This window comes from Eumetopias jubatus, unplaced genomic scaffold (assembly GCF_037043125.1).
Source record: "Eumetopias jubatus isolate StellerSeaLion01/CBP00866 unplaced genomic scaffold, mEumJub1_p1.0 scaffold_13, whole genome shotgun sequence".
In the NCBI taxonomy this organism is placed as follows: domain Eukaryota; kingdom Metazoa; phylum Chordata; class Mammalia; order Carnivora; family Otariidae; genus Eumetopias; species Eumetopias jubatus.
The window spans coordinates 47,562,699-47,582,761 of NW_028274819.1; the positions used below are offsets into that span (position 1 = coordinate 47,562,699).

General features: G+C 51.0%; 1 protein-coding gene across 9 annotated transcripts in view; it reads right to left on the bottom strand.

The window, feature by feature from the left end:
• Positions 1-575: 575 nt before the first annotated feature.
• The window catches only part of AMPD3 (adenosine monophosphate deaminase 3), a 52,143-nt gene continuing 32,655 nt past the window's right edge, over positions 576-20,063 (bottom strand). For 5 of the 9 annotated variants that reach the window (XM_028116871.2, XM_028116873.2, XM_028116872.2 and 2 more), the window contains exons 6-15: positions 18,352-18,481; positions 14,085-14,279; positions 12,608-12,739; positions 11,910-12,073; positions 11,037-11,163; positions 8,246-8,409; positions 7,012-7,132; positions 5,706-5,879; positions 4,006-4,116; positions 578-2,929 (exon numbers count right to left, since the gene is read on the bottom strand). In XM_028116871.2, the coding sequence (XP_027972672.1) occupies positions 2,753-2,929; positions 4,006-4,116; positions 5,706-5,879; positions 7,012-7,132; positions 8,246-8,409; positions 11,037-11,163; positions 11,910-12,073; positions 12,608-12,739; positions 14,085-14,279; positions 18,352-18,481 (1,495 nt within the window). In that variant the 3' untranslated portion in view covers positions 578-2,752. Of the gene's footprint in view, positions 2,930-4,005; positions 4,117-5,705; positions 5,880-7,011; positions 7,133-8,245; positions 8,410-11,036; positions 11,164-11,909; positions 12,074-12,607; positions 12,740-14,084; positions 14,280-18,351; positions 18,482-20,063 lie in introns of all 9 variants that reach the window. The other 4 variants (XM_028116870.2, XM_028116876.2, XR_003611361.2 and 1 more) reach the window with 4 other exon arrangements.

Here is a 20,063-nt window from a genome sequence, read left to right on the forward strand (position 1 = left end):
GCAGGTGTGCTTTAATCCAAGAGAAGAGGAAGTAAAGGCCCGGGACAGGCCTTGGTACATACCAACCCAGGAGCTGTGATTTGTTTTCATGTGGCAAAGAGCAATGTCATTAATCATTTCAACAATGCAGTTTGAAGTAACACATACATGAACTTGATTGAGCCTTAAGGGATACATGCCTCAAAATTTGTTCTTTTAGAAACGTGAGCTAGTGTACACTTGCCTTTGATTCCAAGTGTGAACACAAAAGAAAGTAGGGATTTACCACCCCCCCCCCCGCAAAAGGCCAATTAGGTACAAAGAAGTGATAAAAGTGTAAAGCGCTACTGAAAAAGGTGTCTGAAAAGTTTGCAGGACCAGTAAAGTCGAACAAGTGTTAGCTGAATAGACTAAAGTAATATCCAGGGAAAAGGAACACATGTGGCTTTGCTCAAGAACTGTCCAGGGCAGAAGTTAGAGGAGAAAGATAGCAAAGGTTTACCTTCTGGGTCTAATGAGCTTCACTTTAAAAATTCTGAGTATTTATTGTGAATGTCATCCATGTCTGAGTCTTAGTAAAAGATAAATTAGTAGTTATTATTGATAACTTTCATGATGCCCCATCTTTTTTTTAATGTTTTTATTTCAATATAGTTGACACACAATGTTACATTAGTTCAGGTGTACAATGTAGTGATTCAATTTCTCTATACATTATGCTTTGTCACCACAAGTATAGCCAGCCACCATCTGTCACCATACGATGCTATTACAGTATCATTGACCATATTCCTTATGCTGTGCCTTTTATTCCTGTGACTTACTCCATAACTGGAAGCCTGTATCTCCCACTCCCCTTCCTATGTTACCCATCCTCCCACCCCTGCCCTCTGGCAACCATCAGTTTGTTCTCTGTATTTACAGGTCTGATTCTGCTTTTTGTTTGTTTATCATTTGTTTTGTTTTGCCTTAAATAGTATTAACTTGAAATCATTTTAAATTATTGAGCCACAGTCCTAACAGACTTTATTTAATAATTAAAAATAAATACTTGGTACAGATAAAATGACAATGAAAAACTGTACAATAATTGCTGTGTTAGGACAAATGTGTACAAATGGGGGTTTTTCAAAAATAATGCATAAGATATGCTGGGTTTTCAGTCAATTTCATCATTAGCTGGAAGAGCACACATGTCTGCCTAATAAAAAGACTACATTTACTGTTCTGTATGCTAAGTTAACCAGTGGAGGGGATGAGCATTATAAAGTCACAGGACAAGACAATCTAAAATCAAATAAGCGTCTTCACAAGCAAAAGTAGAGTTCTTCTAAGTCTATAATTCAAAAGGGCTTCTCATAATCTGCATTTGCCCACAGAAATAGACAGAAAAGTCTCTGAGCGACTTGTTGACTACTTGGAGCACATGTCCTTAAAAACTTGCCAAAAGGGAAATTCATTCAGTTATTCGATGTACATTTATTGAGCACCTACTATGTACCAGGCACTAGTAACACAGATGAAGAGTATATTGGTAAAGCTTAAATTCAGATTGGTCTTAAAAAATGCTTTCTGATGAATCACTAAATTCTACCTCTGAAACGAATAATATACTATATGTTAATTAGTTGATTTTAAATTTAAAAAAAAAAATGCTTTCTACCTGGCCCCTGGGACCACTTACATCTTCTGAAGAAGTCTGCATGTTAGATAAGGGAGAAATTTCACCTTTAAAAAAAAAAAATACAGAGGTTATAGTGATAAAAAAACATCTAACATCTGTGAGGCGCAACAGAATAGTGGGGAAAGGACTAGATTAGGAGTGGGGACCAGTTCTGCAGCTGTTACTTACTATCTTTGTAACCCCAAGCAAATTTCACCTCTCTGGCCCTAACTCCTCAAAAGTGAAATGGTAATTGGGCTACAGTCAGAATATTGGGACCGAAAGGGACAGAGATCATCTAATCCTGTGTTTTCCACAGTCCTTGTAGTTCAAATGAAAATATGAAGAAGGCCCAGTGTTAACAGTGACGACAGCAGAGTTGCTCTGAAGAAGGCAGCACCCAGAACCTCCTGCAGCCCTGGAGGGGGACTCACAGAACAACATTTGAAAACCACTCATCTAGTCCAAACCCCCACTTTTCAGATGAGAAAACCAAGACACAGAATAGGAGCGATTGGTTCAGTGTGCACATTTGGCCTCCTAAATAGAAAGGAGAGTGGAGGGCTAAATAAAACAGTGTAAGAAATTCATAAAAAATGCAAATTGTCAAGAAGGAAGTTTTCCGTTTTAATTCTCTCAAAGTAGTTCCTTTATGAAAGGGAGCTTTGAAATTGGTTTTGTTTAAGGCAGCCAGCCAGTCAGAGGCTGAAATGAACAACTACCAACTAGCCTGCAGGGTCTATGGAGGATTTTGGCAGAAAACCACACAGACCTCATGTCAGTAGGCAGTGGACCCTTGGAAGATCCTGGCCCCAACAGTGCAAGCACTAGTGGTTTCAAGAGAAATATTTGGAAAATTTGGAATGAGTACAGACAAGTGTCCAGCTCCCAAATCCCCAAGGAGGAGTCACCATCTATTACTCAGAAATACTAACAGAAGTGGGCACGTTAGATCTTAAAGTGAACAGTGCAACCAAAATCACTAGTTTGAAAGTTCTTTAGAGGCATCCTCTCCAAGGAGGACCGTCCTAGTTTGGTATCTTGACTGCTGTTAATCACAGCAGACTTGAAATTAAACCAAAAAGTTAAAATGCATGTCCACTGCTGGACCTATTGGGTCAGAGCTGTGATCTCTTCTGATTTCATGGCATCAGACAGGAAGCTGAGCTCATTGCATAGGGTCTCATATCGGAACGCCATCCGGATCTGAGCAACATTTGTCTTTCGAATATCATTTCCTTCAGGTCCTTCTTTATAATAATTTTGTCCCAGAAACTTTTGCTTCTCCTGTAGAACCAGAGAAGTACAAATGAAACCATAAACCTTAGGTTCACTTTCTATATTCACATGACAGCTTTGACATTGGCCACACCAAATCAAACCAGTGCCCCTGAAGCTGATCCTCTACCAGGACATGGTTCCCCATGGGGTTCTTAAAAATTCCTCCTGGCTTCTGTGTCCTCAAGGATGTCACCCTGACACCCACATTCATTCCCTTCATTTCTGACTATGCTTTCCTTAATCAGGAGACAAAAATAAGACCCCCAGTGCTGCTGGCAATAAAGAAGGCATGATGAAGGCGTGAAGACTCAGTCCCTCCTGAGAGCTGACGGGGTAAACAGATGTTTCTGGGGAGGCCCAGTCTTAGGAAGCAGGTCTGCACAACTGAATCTTGAACCTTAGCCCTTGTCTGCCTGAGCATCCAACAAGAGCAGCACCGATGCAGCCTCTTCCTGTACCAGTTACATCACCTAGGGGAGGGCCCCGGCAGCCTAAGGCACCATGTTCTCAACCCTGGCTCCATATCAGATCACCTGGGAAGTTGTACTTACTTATGTACAGGTTCTATCCCTACAATTTTTTATTCAATCCCAGGTACTATTCACTATCCAAGAAATACTGAGTGCCTTCTATGTGCCAGGGACTATTCTAGGCTCTAGGGATATAATGCTGAAAAAAAAACAGTCTAATGGAACTACTGTAATGGAATTCACATTCTAGAAGGAAAGACAGGAAAACATAACTACATATTACAATGTCACTAGTAATAAATGTTATGAAGGAAAACAGATAAAAAGGATGGAGACTGATGGCAAGTGTGGGGCTACTGTAGAACGGTGATCAGGGAGGGCCTCTCAGAGGAGGTCACGTTTGAAGAGAGGTCTGAAAGGGTCAAAGAGCAGCCTTGAAAATTCAGGGGTCTCCCCAGGTTTCTCTAGGACCTGAGTTTCAGTGTGACAGACACCCTGCTTGTTGTCTTCACTGATCTCAGCGCCTAGAAAGTGCCTGGCCTGCAGCGGGCGCCCACTGCACATGTGTTGCAGGGACGGGGGGATGGAGGGTAGCACCATCACAGCCCGTACCTGATGCGAGAGCCCGCTCTGCAGCACGCTGTTCCTGGCAATTTCACACAGGTCACATGTGCTCAGCTTCCACACTTGAGCTGCAATTGCATATTCTTCCATAAGGGCTTCCTAGATCCCCCCAAAAGTAAATGTATTAGACGGTAGGATACCCCTTTCAATCCTTCACATATCTCCAAAGCTAGAAACATCAGACAGACTTTGCGGATTTAATTTTTCTTTAATGGCTGGCACCCGGATAACCGAACAACATTCCCACCCCACCCCCCCTTAAATGATGAACTCCTAAGAGCATTTTTGGCAAATTCTCGGGTTTCCCAAGAGAGATATATCAAAGAACACCTCCACATCGATTTGTTGGCCAGCACATGTCTGAAGCCCTGTGTCAGTCATGCGGATGCCTGCCTCTTGGTCTCCTACGACAGTCTCCCTGGTGACGCACATGTTAAGTACGTGCCCTATAGCTTTGCTTTTTATTTAGCATCATTTTCTTAAGATTGTCCGAAAATCAAAGTTAATCCGAATAAAGTATGAAGAGCAGAGATGGAACATAAAATAAGAATGAGAAATGATCAGGTAGTGAGACAGTAATCCCAAAATGACTTAGGTTTGGGTTGTGCTTTCCCTTTATCTCCTAGGATATGAGATGTCTGCGGTTGGTCACAAGCTCTTCTGTTACCTCTGGGACGCCCCACTGCCTCTGTAAGCGAGAGCAGCAGTTCTCAAGGTGCGAGCCAGGGTCCCTGAGGCCTTTTGAAAGGTCATCCCTCTTCCAGCTATGTATCTTTGTGAGGCGAGATTTTCTTCATATACTTTGATAAAAACAAGGCATCACAACAGATTGAATGCAGATGCAGATATGAGAATCCTGTCTTCTATTAAGCCAGACATAAAGGAGGTTTGCAAAAATGTAAAACAATGCCATTCCCAATGCCATTTTTTTTGTTTTGGGAAAATATGACTGTTTTTCATAAAAATTGCTACTTATGTTACCATGTAATAGGTTTGTTAATATAATTTTTAAATGAGTTAATATTTTTCAATTTTGCACTAGTTTCTATAATACGTTTAAATATCACTAGATATAACTTATGTAGTCAACAGCTTTCTGAGGGTCTTTAATTCTTAAGAGTATAAAGGGGTCCTGAGACCAGAAGCTTGGAGAGCCTGTCCTAGAAGACTCAGGCACTTCTGTTTTTACTAGTCAATGGCTGGTCCCCTCACCTCTTCCCTTGCCCCACAGATCCAAAGTATTATAATAATAATAATAGTATTAACAAAATGTTAGCTAACATTTTGAGTACATGCTGTATTCAGACACTCTATTAGACTTGGGTTCATTATCTTAATGAATCCTCACAATAAAGTAGACGTAGACATAGAGGCAATTGCATCCCTGTTCTATCGATGAAGAGGCAAAAGATACAGAGATCCAGTAACTTAACCAACATCACAGAGATAGTAAATGCTAAAGAAAGGGAAAAGAGGGCAAAAAAATTAAGCTATGTCTTCAAGGGTTCAAGAACTCCAAAGACAGGGCTCCTGGAAGGAATGCTTTTCGCTCACCAGGAGCTCACCACCTCTTGCCTTCACTGGGCGCCAGCCCCCACCCCCAAGGCAGAACTGAGCGTGCACTCCAGTGCCTGCAGTGTGGGGGGCAGGCCAGGACTGGGGCCTGCTGGGGCGCCTAACATCCTCACCTTTGTGTAGTGGAACTGCATGGGGTCATCGGTGGAGAGAGAAACATGCAGTCCCTTGTGCAGGAATTCCCTCAGAGGGTTTTTGGAATATTCAAGGAACAGACTGTTGTTGCTAAGAGGAGACATGGCAATGGGGATCTGAGCAAGGTAGTAGAGATACTGCAACACTGGACTCTGCAAAAGAACCACCAAACTCAGGTGACGAGTGCCAGAGAGGGGAGGGAGGAAGGGAGGGCAGGAACCCAGGAGTCTGGGTAGTGTCTGTGCAATTCCCTCACCAAGCCCGAGTTCCCCAAAGCCAGGGCACCCAGACCTCCCCCTCCCCTCCCCCACCTCTACATTCATCTCATCCACCACATGCCCCTCTCCTCCTGGGCTGCCCTCTGCCCCATCTTGGCTCCAGACAAGACCCAGCTCAGGGCAGGAAGGCAGCTGCAAGGCCCTAGGCTGCCCTAGCCCACATACTCTGCTCCCCTCCCCCAGGCACTGCCCCCAGTGGGTCAGCCCGGGAGATGCCCACTTTTGTTGTTGTATTGCTTTGACCACAAACATTCAGGTTGAGTCTATAAACACTCCGGCTCCTCAGAGATGGGAAGGGGCGGGCCTGAGAAGGCTAGAGTGGTTTTCTGATGCAATACCCGCCCCCCACGGAATTGTGACACACCGTTAGACCTCCCTAGGATCAGGGCTCAAGAGGAGTCTGAGCAAACATCCTTCTTATGGAAGTGATCCAAAATCTGGAGAAAACCAAATGGGCAGAGTTCGTGGTTGCATTATTTACACAAGCGAAAAGTTGGATGGACTCTGTCCAACAATCGGAGACAAGTTGAATCAGTTATAGACCATCCAAGTGGTGGGCCATCCTTCCAACAGCCTTTAGAATGAGGACCATAAATACTATGTTGCAGCACAGAAAAATGCTTATTCAAAGAGAGCAGAAACAAAAAATCTGCACTTATAATAAGCATGTTAGAAATAATGCTTTGGTAAAAAAGATGAGAATTCTAAATCCCAAAATGCTAATAATGGCTATTTCTTTTAAAGTAATAGCAAAAAGGGTTTTTTTTTTTCCATTTCTCCATCTTTTGGAAAATCCAAATTGCAATGTGTTTGATTATATTCCTTTTATAATTAAATATGAAACCAAGATGATGACAGTCTGACCCAGAAAAAGGCCCTGGCCTTTTAATGTCACAGGCCAGAGCCTCTCGGGGGCAGACAGGAGCCCAGGTGATCCCGCTCCTCCCCCAGGGAGCCCAGAGCGGGACCATGCTTGCAGGTAGGCTTCTGTGAGAGGCCTGGTTACCTTCTTAAGGAGCAGCCCGTGGGAAATGTTGTCAGCGGTCAGGAAAGCAGACACCAGGTGGGTGATGGAGCCAGCCTCCCCACAGTGAGGCCGGAACAGGAAAGTGCTCAGGCCCCGTTCCCTGAAGAAGTGAGGCTCTTGGTCAGCAAGGACCCCTGGTCCAGCCTACTTGGGGCCCCACAGGCCTGGGGCCTGCACCCCTAGCTCAGGGCCTACTCCAGGGGAGACAGTTGCCCATGGCAGAGTCAACACAGCTGACACAGGGCATTCTGGAAACTACCTCTCCCAAAATATGGAGCGCCAGGTCCAGAGATCTTCAGAACCAAGAGATACCACCCCCAGGGAACAGAAAGAGGATCGAGTGGTAGAAAGAGACCCGCTTTGTCCCCATTCACGCTTCACCAGGCCTCGGAGTCCAGGTTCACAGACCTTCAGAGCAGCAAAGACTATGAGAAACCATCAAGTTCAACCACTTGGTCATAAAAATGGGCAAACCCAGAGGATGGAGTCAGGCATTAGAAACCTCTGGGCAGGTCAGCAGCAGAGCTAGAACTCAAGCCCCCACCTGCAGAAGCTCAGCCTGGACCGCCCCTCCCCAACACCAGGCAGTCTCCTTTCAATCATGGCCCATCCAAAACCTTCATACCCACAGACTACACTGGCTTAGGCTGAGCGAGCGAGGCCCCGTGGCCCAGCAGAGGGCAGGAGGGAGGCTAGACTTGCAAGGGGGGAATGAACGGCTCAGTGTCGGCTGCCCCCCGGACATCCAACTCCCGTCGTAGGGGGTAGTCCCCATTCAAGAGGACCCCTTGGAAGGGGTTGTGTGTGTGCATTGGCGGGAATCTGTGCGGTAAGACCACTGGCTGGGAGCGCCACGTGGGCACGGATTTCGTCTGTGCCCTTCCCTACTCTATGTCCCATGCCTGGGCCAGTGCCCGTCACACAGCTGGCACAGTAATCTGTTACATGCGTCAGTGCACGTGTGAACACCGTTGGTATAGTGGAAAGAACATGCGCGTGTGTTAGCACATCCCGCGTCTGTGTCGTACCAGAGAGGGACAGGTACACACGTAGGTGCTGGGGGGCACGGGTATGCGCACGTGTGTACAGGCCCAGGGTTTGGCCACACCGTGGGTACGACCGTGTCTGCGGTCCAGTGGCCCGCCCGCACGGGCCCCGTGTTGTGTGCTGGGGCGGGAGGGCACGCAGGCGCGTGCGGGACCGGCTCACCCACCTGCGGAGGTTGTTGAGCACCATGATGTTGGCGTACATGTAGTACAGGTAGTAGCTGTAGGGCGGGTTCTGCTCACTGGTCCAGATGTCCGGGCTGGGGCTCTTGTCTGAGAACATGTGGTCGCTGTGCTTGGACTCATCATCCACGCTGTCGAACCCTGTCACCTGGGCAACAGGAGGGGTCCTACATCAAGCCAAGGCCAAGGAGCTGCCAAAGGCCTTGGAGTCCAGGCTTACTGGGTTCATACCCCCAGCTAGGGACCACAGAGGCTGGGGCCACTTTCCTCCCAGGGAGGGGGGGGTGGGCACAAGGCCACAATCTGTCCTTCCGTGGCTTCTAAATGTATCCAAGAGGCCAGCCTGGAGAGTGCCAATCCCAGGGGTGATGGTGGTGTTGGTAAGGGAAAACTTGGGCTGGACCAGGTGACCAGTGAAACCGCCATACCCACTGCCCATCTCTCTGCTACGCCAAGAAGGAGGCCGGCCCTGCAGGGTAGCTAGCAGAACCGGCCATCAGCAGCAGTGGTAACAGCTGCGAGGGGCAATGGGACAGGCGTTTCCCACCCTCCTACTATATGTCAGGCCCTAAGCACTTACCACACATCAGCGAATATAACCCTCAGAGCCATCCTGTGAGGGAGGGCTTGGCTGGGAACAAACCAGGCCCGAGATGCTTAGGGAGCTTGCCCATGCAAGACAACCAGGCTCTGAGCCTCCATGGGCTCTAGGTCTGGACTCTGGGGCTGTAGGTGGAGGATGCCCCTGGGATGTACCTTTGGGGCCATGGGAAACCAGCCTAGATGCCTCACAAACAAGTCAAGGTGGGCCCCATTCAAGAGGACCCCTTGGAAGGCTGAGCTGTGGTTCCCAGCCTCCTATCCTTCCACAGCAGCTACCCCTCAGCTGGGACCCAAACCTTGCCCCTAGTCACTGGCTTCCTGGTCACCTGGTCCCAGACCTTGACCAAAGTGTACCCACAGAAGATACAGCTTCTCAGCCAGTGCATGGGGCAGTTCTGCTAACATGTCTCCCCCCTTTTACAAAGCCACAGCAGCGCTTTGGAAGGGGCTTCTGAAAGACCGCCCACCTTGTTCCACATCTGGCCCAAACTGGGGAGCCCCGGCCAGGTCTGTGAGCCTCGCCCATTCCTACATGGGCAGTAGGTGCCCAGAGGAGCAAGGGACCGTGATGGTCTGGGCAGAATCTTCCCTGTCACAGAAACGTGTGTCAAAGGCAATAACAGGGCTGCCACCACAGCTCCCAGCACAGCCTGGATGGGGCCGGGGCCCAGAGAGGCCCTTGAGCCCTGCTCTGTACTCACTAGCCCCATGCCTTAACTGAACTCTCCAGGGCCTGGCATGGAGGTAACATCAGCCCCTCTCCTGAGCTCTGTATCCCACAGATGCAGGGCCTCAAGCACAAAATATGTCCAACCCCCAACTCCTCCTGCTCCCCAAGCCTACTCTTCCCCCACTTATGATAGTGACCTCTGAAGGCACCCTAGACTCTTCCCTCTGGCTCATCTTCAGGCTTTGCCTGGGCCCTGTCGATGCAACAGCGATGCCCACCTCCGTGCCCAGAGGTCCTAGCCTGCCGTCCGCATATGCCTCACTTGTCCTACTTGGGAGGCCCTACAGCGTGAGGGTAATAACACCTGCTCGGGAATCGGGCACCTGTCTGTGAAGTCCAGCTCAGCCACCTCCTAGTTTCATGTAATTTCCTCCTGTGTGAACTGGAACTAGTAGCTTCACAGGGCTGTTGTGAGAATTAAATGGAACAATCCATGGAGAGCGCTTAACAGTGCTTAACACACAGCAAGCACATGATGATTCCGCTTAGCATTAACACCAACAAAATGACGTGAAGTAAGGTAGTCATGAGACTGAAGTGAGATCATGTCATGGCATGGATCATGGGGGCAGGCAGCAAACACAAAAACCGTGAGCTGTGACCGCTGGTACAAGCCCCCAGCATCTCTCTCCTCTGCTGGAGCTGGGCCCCTGACTCGCATCTTGCCCTTTTCTGCCCACCTCCAGCTACCTTCTGTTCTAGGCCTTTCTCCACACAACAGCCAGAATGGTGTTTATCTAAAACATAAGTTCAGTGATGTCCCTCAGCCTGTTTTAAACATTTCCTGGCAGACTCAACACACACGCAGACTCAATCACCCCTCCCCCATCCACCCAGCTCTCTGGAATCTTCCCTGCCTCCCTCCCTGTCAGACCCCCAGAACCTCCATGGCATACTTAGCTTGCTTCTCACTGTCTACAGTCACCTCTACTCTGGGACCCCAGAGGGAGGGATCAGCTCCTGCACCACTCATACCTTTTCTGGCGAGCCTGCCCTCCATCCCTCCATTCCCTCTCCCATAACTCCCATAAATATATGTTGTTGGGCTCATGTACTCAACCAAACAAGACGTGAGAACCATTATTTCAAGGTAAAAGCAGGAGCATTGACATGTCTGCATTTCTAAAGACCTGGGGCTGCTGCTGGGAGCTGCTCAGGACAGGAACCAGTCTTTCCAGCCCTACCCAGCCAGGAACTGACTCCTCCTCAGTCTTTTCCCACTGCTGTCTTCCTGACACCCCACCCATAGGCCAGGGCTGCCCTTGAGGAGAAGGGGACTTCCTCTACCTGGAGCAAATTCATTCTTTTAGAAATTCAGTTTCTTGCCCAAGCCTGAGCACACGAGTGAGAGGATCTGAGGAGGGAAGCCTGGCCCAACCCTCTTGGAATCCTCTCTTCCCTCCACCACTATGCACATCGCCTGGAGCACCACCCACACTTACATATTTGAGGAAAAGATGAAGCTCTTGGTGATCTTGGGGGTTGATTGTGGCCTCAAAGAGGGGCAGGAAGATGTTCTCCAGCATCTTCCCAAAGCTTGGCAGCAGCTTCTTTGCCCTAAATATGTCACTGGGGGAAAACAGAGACTTGCTGATTAAAGTGAACCCAACGTCCCTGTTGGCCTGTGGGAGGGCAGCCCCATCCTTTTCTCAAGCAGCTTGTGTTCCCATCTAAACACCCAGAGTAGAGCCAGAGATGTGGCTTAAACACAGGTCCTTCCTCTCCTCTCCAACTCCCAGCAAGGTCTGCAATACTAGGCATTGGTTTGCAAACTCAACACCCGCCCCTGCCCATCAGAGAGCTTTCCCAAGCTACAGGCCATGCTGGGAGGGGGGTGTTGGGACTCAGGCTGACCCAAGTTCTAAGAGATGAGTTCTCAAATTTCTCAGTGATCCAAACTCTCTGCCACTCAGCTCAGTTGCCCTAAACTGCATATCCCAGCCCATTGAGGGACCATGAGCCCCACACTGGCCAGATGGGAGAGGCCAGGGGTCGGTCGTCTGAATCATAGCTGTGGAGAGGGCCAGCATGTAGGCCACCACTAGGTTACTCATACCCGGGGGCTCACACAAAAGGATCATCCACCCTCAAACCCCAATGAGAAGATGGGTAGTAGTTCCTACCAGGCTTTGCACAGGCTTGTTCATCAAAGAACAAGGGTTGAAGTGTCACAAGGATGTTTGCCAGCCACCCCTCACTATGGGACAATCTCTAGGGAGGAGAGGCCCAGGCTGGCACCAGCACCAGCCCCACCAGAATAGCACAGACCCAGAAGCCCATGAGGGCGTGGGCAGACAGCAAGCCACCTCACTTACTAGATCCGGGGCACCTGGATGATCCAGCGCATGTTGGGGGAGTAGACCTTGTGCTGGATGAACCAGCGGGCCAGGTTGGGCCACTCCTCGGGACTGCGGCCGTAGATGGAGAGCCGTGGCTCTGAGTACTGGTACTTGCTCTCCTCCAGCTCCCTGGCCACCTCCTAACACCAAGAAGAGCTCAGGTCAGCCCAAGAGCACCCCAGCTGCTGGATCCTGCGGCTTCCTCAGCCACCTGCTCCCAGGCTGGGAAGACCTGATCTCTGTCCCCTAGCTGACATGTAACTACTCCTCCACCCCAGTCAAGGCTCCTTCCTAGGGGACGGGAAGGCCTCTGTACAGTCCCGTGCATAACCAGGCCAGGCAGCAGAAGCATCTCCAAATGGAACTAACCTGCCCCCAGCCAAATTCAGGCTGCAGGCAGACAGGGCGGTGAGCCTGGATGCCGTGAGCACCAGGATACCCTCCCCTCCTCTGGCCTGCAGTCAGCACCTGCAGCACCAGCCTGCCTGTGCTCAGGAGCTGGCAGCCAGGGCCACCGCATGGGCCCCCTGGGCACCTGAGCCTTGCCTGAGCTGGATGGTGGGCCCACAGGGATTTGGGGCGGGGGAAACAGGAGGCCATGGAGCGCCCCCACCCTCTGCAGGCAGATGCTGTCAGGGATCTGGGGAGGGCTTAACTCCCAAGGGCTCACTCGCCTTGACCATCCGAGCGAAGTACTCTCCTCCCAGGTAGTTTTCAGTTTTCAAATAGAGGTCGCGCAGCTCACTGGCCCCCACAGGGTTGTATTTGGAGTTGAACTTGTCAAAGCGATGGAATGTCTGCCGACCCTGGAGAGAGGAGACCACGAGGCAGATCGCCATATTGTTCTGCAGCTACTATACACGCATGTTTCCCTCTCCAGGCCTTTACAAGGTGGCCTTATGTGTGGCCATGCTAACCGATGTCTTCTATGTCCGTTCTTGCATAAACTCTTGGAAAGTCCTGGAGTCAGGACGTGTATCCTCACTCAGCCAGCCTGGGGGTCCTTTAGTGAGGCCCTCTGTGAGGATCAAGGGGCCTTGTGCTCCAAGGCGCCATGGCTAGGAGCCCAGCTGACTGAGTGAGCAGAAAACACCAAACTATAACAGTCAGTAATACAGTGTGTCTGTTACTGCTTGGACTTCCTAAGGCACCTTCTCCACATTACTCATTTTGTGTTTGATTGGTTTTACGAAGATTTTTTTATTGTGGTAAAATATACATAACACAAAACTTACCCTCTTAACCATTGTTAAGTGTACAGGTCAATGGTATGAAATGCATTCATTATGTTGTGCAACCATCACCACCATGCATCTCCAGAACTCTCTATCTTATAAAACTGAAACCTGGTACCCATTAAACGATGATTGCCCACGACTCCTTCCTCCTGCCCCTGGTAACCACCACTCTCCTTTCCGTCTCCATGAATTTGCCTACTCTATGTACCTCATACAAGTGAATTGTACATTAACTGTCCTTTTGTGTCTGGCTTTTTTGACTTAGCATCATGGGTTCAAGGTTCATCCATATCGTAGCAAGTATTGTACTTCATTGCTTTTTAGGGTTGAATCATATTCCGGTGTACGTTTTTACACACCCTGTTTATCCCTTCACCTACGGTGGACACTTGGGTTGTTCCCACTTTTCAGCCATTGTGAATAGTGCTGCTACCAACGTGGACGTGCCAGTGTCTGTTTTCAGCCCTGCTTTCAGTTCTTCGGGGTGTAGTCCTAGGAATGGAATTGCTGCAACATATGGTAATTCTATATTGAACTTTTTCAGGAAACTCCATACTGTCTTCTAGAGCAGTGGCACCATCATTTCTCTTTTAATAACTGTCCTGTTATAAGGCACATGGCAGTCCCCATTTTATAAGCAAGGAAATAAAAGTGTAAGCGAATCGCTTAAGGGCCCACGACTCCCAACTGGCAGAAGGGGAATTAGAACTGGGACCTGTCTGACTCCAGGCCACACGCACTTTTCCCCTGTCCCATGGCCCTGTTATTCCCTGAGGCCAGATTCCCTTTCACACCTCTGTGGCTGGAAGGAACAGGGCCCCAGCCTCTCCCTGGGCACAGCCATGGGCTTCTTTCCCGGGGGCGGAGTGCTCGCCCAGGATGGCGGGAGGCACTGGGGCAGAAGCTCACTCACCGCATGGACATCCAGGGAATCCACAGTGAGGTCGTACGGGTCCATGTGCAGGCTGTCGAACACCTGCCGCAGGGTGATCTTGCGGCCCCGCTTCTCGGCCACGGTCCTGTCGGGCTCTGTCTGGTACGTGTGCTTGATGAAGCGCAGCAAGTGCTTCTGGTTCATGCACGCAGCCGCGTGGATGTGTGTGTCCACCTGCAGCGCAGTGCCCACCAGCCATGAGCCAGGCCCCCTCTCCCCACTGGCAACGAGACAGGGTGTCCAACCCTCAAAGCGGCGCACGAAACCTCAGCACCCGCGGTCCCACCAATGCCTGGACCTATGCCCCTCCCCCCAGGGTCTCCCCTAGACTTCTAAACTGGTCCTCCTTCTAGCTTTGCTGCCCTATCAACCTCATTACAGCAGCCAGAGATCTTTTTAAAATGTAGATTGGGTCTGGCCACTCGCCTGCTAACAAATCATCAGTGGCCCCCAAGTCTTCAAGAGAAAGCCCAAACTCCTTCAACTGGGATTCAAGGCATACTTCCAGTTCCCACCTTGCCACTGCCCACTCTGTGTTCCAGCCATGACCCACCACTAACAGGTGCCCAAGGCACTGTGCTCTTCTGCACTGCGTCACTTTGCCCATGCATCTCCTCTGCTTGGCATGCCCTTCCTTGCTCCTCACCCATCTCATCCACCTACGCGTGATTTCTTACAACCTCCTCCACTTGGAAGCCAATCCTGATGCCCCCAGCACACTGACCAGTTGTTCCCCTGGCCGGCCGGGAAAGCTAGCACACACACTCCCGTGACTGTACACGTCCTCCCAATTCACTCTACAGATTTCCCCTCCACTCTGCCACGAGCGCGGTCCTCAAGGGACCGGGACTTCAGCTGATGCATCTCAGTCTCCAACGCCTACCCCACAGCCTAGTATGACCTATTTGTTGAATCAATGGATGGATGAATGAACAAATGCTGATATCCACATCCTCATATAACCCCAAGGACCCGCCAGATGCCCCACCAAATACCATTCTTCCCACTGACCTCTCTTGGAGCATTCCCTTCAGCCAGCAGCCCTACCGCAATGGAGCCCTGGCCAAGCCGAGGGTTGGCCTGAGGTCACAGTGGGCATCCTGACTCCCCTTGCCCGAGCCCAGGGGGCCTCAGAGAGGGCCCCAGGGAAATGGCAGCAGCCTCACAGGCCAGGATGCTGCCAACCACCAGGCTGCGCTCTACAGTTCCTGCCGTAGCTGACTGGGTACTCTGCCAGGGCTGGGATGAGGAGGCGGCTGACCTGTGGCCAGGGAATGCTGTCCACAGCTGGCCAGGCATCTCCAAGTCATGCCAAAGCGGACATTTGATCTACTGAATCTCTGTGAACATTATACAAGCCAGCCTATGTCATTGGCCACATCACTGACTCATCGGGGCCCTTCCTGCCATTCATCCTGCCACTTCCAACCAGAAAGACCACTAAACATCAGAGAAATAAAGCCATTCAAAGCGCCAAAAGCTAAAACATCACCCAAAGCACTGTGCAAAGGTTCAGTCACCTCAGGGGCAGGCGGGGCTCATGTGGGACGCCCAAGTGGTCAGCCTGGCTTAGCTCAGCCGGACACAGCTGAACTCAACTACCTCAGCATGACATAGCACATTCTGGGTTTTCTGGTGCTGTCCTCTAGCATGCCAGTGACACTGCAGGGGGTGCAGGCTGTCCTTACCCCAAGTCACAAGATGAGGGAGAAAAACAACTGGACAATCCAGGAAACATCCAATCCAAACTTCAGAAGGTCCAAGGTGATTATTTTAGGAACAAGTAAAAGAGCCCGTCATTGGATGTCAGTGTTTTCAATTCACCAGAAGATACCAGTGCGTTCCTTGCTTTCACCTCCGGCCCAGGTCTAAGCAAACGGTACAGTTTACAAACAGGGCTGGCCAGTACCTGGCCCCTGTGCCGACACTGGCCATTTCCACATGCATGTCAGACATCAATAATCAATTGCAGCACTTTCACTAAGCATTGGGAGTAACCACTGCCAACTGGTCAAGTTTGGCACAGAAGATGAAGCCAATTTGCTCTGCTTGATATATGACACTTAAACCAAAATGGAGAAAGCCCAATCTTACCCAACTCCTTGGCAGTAAACACGCTCAGCCCTGGTTCTTAGCTCTGAACAAAAAACAAATGTCTCAGTTACACAGTCCTGCTGGCTGGGCCGCATGGTGTCATAAGTCATGCCCTGTTGTGATGTTGCAGACGCTTTCACAAACACCACCCACACAGACCCATGGCCACTCACAGCTTCTGCCTCATAGCACAGCCCTGGCCTGCCCTCCCAATACTGACAGCCACCTTGGAAATATGGAGGCCACCCTCCCAGCCCACCCGGGGTTTCAGAAAGCCAGCTCTCTTCCCACAGAAAAGGCTTCCAGGGTAAGATAAAGTAGCCAGCACCCAGGAGGCAGGGAGGGGCAGGCAGAGGCCTGACTTGGAGCAGATTCGGGCCCATGTTTATGGACTGCTGTGGTACCAGAGAACAGGCCACTGAGTCACAGCACAGGGGTCAAGGTCATCCCTATCCAGAGAAGCAAACAGTGTCTGAGCCAGTGCAGTTAGCAGGAACACCTCAGCCCCCGGCAGCAGGAAGCAGTCAGGCCCGGAACGTTCATGCAGAGGGCGGGGCTGCACGGGGCCAGGCAAAGAGCTTCCTCAGGCACCCGCCTGGGCATGGGCGGTGCGTTCAGGCAGGACTGAGAGGAGCTGGCATGGTGCCTGAAGCACCCACCTGTCTGAGCCCCTGAGCCTCACAGAGAAGGAGCAGTGTTCAAGGGCGAGAATGCCAGGTGGGTGATTTCTAACACATCCTCTCACCCCTACCCGGAGCCCCCTGAGACACTTCCATAAGCCTCCCAGCCCATGAGCTGAAGCCACCTCTCACTCTTAAGGTCTCATCCAAGTGGGAGTCCATGCCAGACCCCATGATGCTTAACAGAAGTGACCCTGGGGCCTCCCTGGAGGAGGCTGTCTGTCCATCACTGCTCAGTGTTCCCAATCAGGTCAGGGAGGCCTGGGCTCCAGAGAAGCCGCATCCTCCCCTGGTTAATGCTCCCTTATCAAAGCTGACCCCAGGGAGGGGGAGTCCTCAAGGGGTCACATCTGGGACAGAGTCCTCTCTGGAGATGAGTACCCCACAGTGAGTCAGCTTGGGTTTGGCCATGAGGCAAAGCCTCATCCCCACCCTTCCCCCCTGAGCTTCTCTCCCAGAATACTACCATGCCCCCTCCCCACTCCCTGCTTCCTTTGAGAAACCCAGCCCCCCCGCCCCGCATGGTTCAGAACCTCACATACCTCTGCCACCTCACTCTCCCCACAGCCCAGCACCATGCTGTCCCCCACACCTGAGCTCCTGCCACACCACACACTGGACATAGTTTCTCCTCTCTCACGGCACAGCACTCCCTCCCTCTCAGGCTTTGGCATATGCTGTGCCCTCTGCCTGGAATGCCATCCCTTCTACTCCCTTGCCCCCGCACGCCCCTGCTCCTGCCCAGGCTGACTCCTATGCACTCTTTAAGTCAGCTCAGTTCTGGGCTCTTCCTGGAAGCCACAACACTTCACACTGAGAGGACCGGGCTAGGAACTTCTCGGGGACGGTCAGTGACTCCTGTTCAACATTAAACACCCCAGGCTTAGCACTGATATTAGTTAAATGGAATAAAATGGAACAGCTGGAGGCCATGACCACTTAACACACAGACCTGCCCCAGCCACAGCCCCTGCAGGCTGCGGGCACCCAAACCCAGGCTAAGGCTGCTCACGCACCCTAGGGGAGGGGCAAGACGGGAGTGCATGGGATGCTTTTCCTTACCTACTTCTGATCCAGAAGGAAGCAAAACCACCAACTCCCAAGTCCAAAGAGGTCTTAACAGCCTTTTCTCTCCATGATGAATCTAATACATCCTCCACCTTACAAGTAGCCTGGCCTCAAGTCTTATGACCAATTAACAGACCATATCCTATTTTCCAAGTTAGAGGGCACTTTGCAACAGATACATAACACGGACAAAGGTTTCCACCTAGAGTCATACCAAGTACCGTCTGAGGCATGGCCCGGGAGAAGGAAGGCAACTCGCCAGTCTTTCTTCCGCATGTACACATCACACTCCTCTGGCCAAGGAAGGCCACACAGGGGACCAGCCCCAGACTGGCTCAGGGCATCCCAGTGAGTTGGGAGGGGGACTGGGAGGGGTTGTTCTCAATAGTGGCCCACTGACGCACCTTTCTCACGTTATAGAAGTCTCGGTGGGGGTTACTCTTCAACTCTTTGAACTCAGACATTTCATTTAACATCTCGTGAAGGCTGAACTTAGATTCCAGAAAGTTCAGTCGCCGGTGACAGTATGTTTTCCTGCAGATGGGGAAGGGGGAGAAACCACAGTTGAGGAGAAGTCACATGGAGCTCTCCAGTTTGGAGACCTCCAGCAGCTGTGGGGACCGGCCCTCAGGTGGAAGGTCAGGATGTAGCAGGGAGGGATGTGGCAGTTCCAGCTTTCTGCAGACCCAGCTGGACTGTGTAACCACCTCCATGTGTTCTGTGACATGAGTAGAGAGTCCATTCAGGGCAGTGCAAGGCTGACTTTGCGAACTCGTGCAGGTTCTCGGACTTCTAGCTGTATGTGCTTTTAGGCAATTCATGCCAAACCTCAGTTTCCCATGAACAAATATGGAGATGGCAGTGGCCAAGACTGAGCAGAGTGGATGCTCAGTAAAGGTCTCCCTCCTCATCCCTTCCTTCCTTCTGTGTTCCCATTGATCCTCAGCCACCTTTAACTCCTTAAAAGGAATTGCATTTCTGCCCAGAATCTCAGTAATACAGCCAAACTATAAGGCAAGACCCACCCACATTGGCATGGGAAGAAAGCATCCGGTGACCTAATGACATTCTGCAAACCCCGAGACCTGAAGACCCTTCGACTCTGAGATTTCAGGACAAGCAGAGAGGTTTTGTATCACGAGCAGATGAGGAATACAGAGATGTTTGTTACTAGGACAGAAATCTCTGCAGGGACTGATGCTCCCGCCAGCCAGCAAAGGCCACCAAGGGTGGGAATGCTCACTGCTCCCGGCCAACTTCCAGCCCATACCCAGCCCAGGGGCCTGGCCATGTGCCTGTACCCACAGCCACACGGAACTTCCAACCACAAGTCATGCCACCCTGCTTCCTGTGACCCCCAAATAAACAGCAGCTCCCTTGGCATGAAATCACTCGGACTTTCATCAGGAGCAGCTGCCAACCCTGGAACAGCACCATCATGTCAACCGAGACAAGCCCCAGAGCAGAGCTCAGAGGAAACATAAAGAATCTGAGTCAGGAGGGATTTCAAAGGCCATCTCACTTAGTCCCTTTACCAGCAGGACTGGCCTGGACAGCCTCTGGGACAGGACAACCCCTGCTCACATACCTCCTGGAACAGCCTGGGTCCTCCCCTTCCACTCCCTCCCAAGGCTTCCCCTCATAGCTTCTCCTCACATGGCAGAGGCAAGCTCCTGGAAACTGCCTTTTCCCCCTACCGGATCTTAGCTCTGCCCTCAGATCAAGGAGGCCTGAGACCCACTCTGCCCACCCCCCTGGGGCCCACCTTCCTCCTTTGGAAACTGACATCACACCATTCCCTGCAAAACCTTGAAGGCAGGGCAAGAGAGGCTCCTGGGTAGTGACCGCACCCTTTCCCTGCCCCCACTGCTGGGTCCTGACCGAGCACTCAGCACAGCCATTCCCCAGTTCAGGGGCCAGGCCTGCCGAACCTCCTTTGCTGATTAGCTGAAGTGCTCACCAAGAAGGGAGGGACCAAATGCAGGGAGACAACTGCCTTCCAGTTTAGCTCAAGCCAAGCCCACGAGGGAGCGAGCATCCTGGGGGTCATGGCACAAAGCTCCCAGGCTCCCTGCACTCTCCCCTCCAGAAACATGGAAAACCCAACAACCAAAGC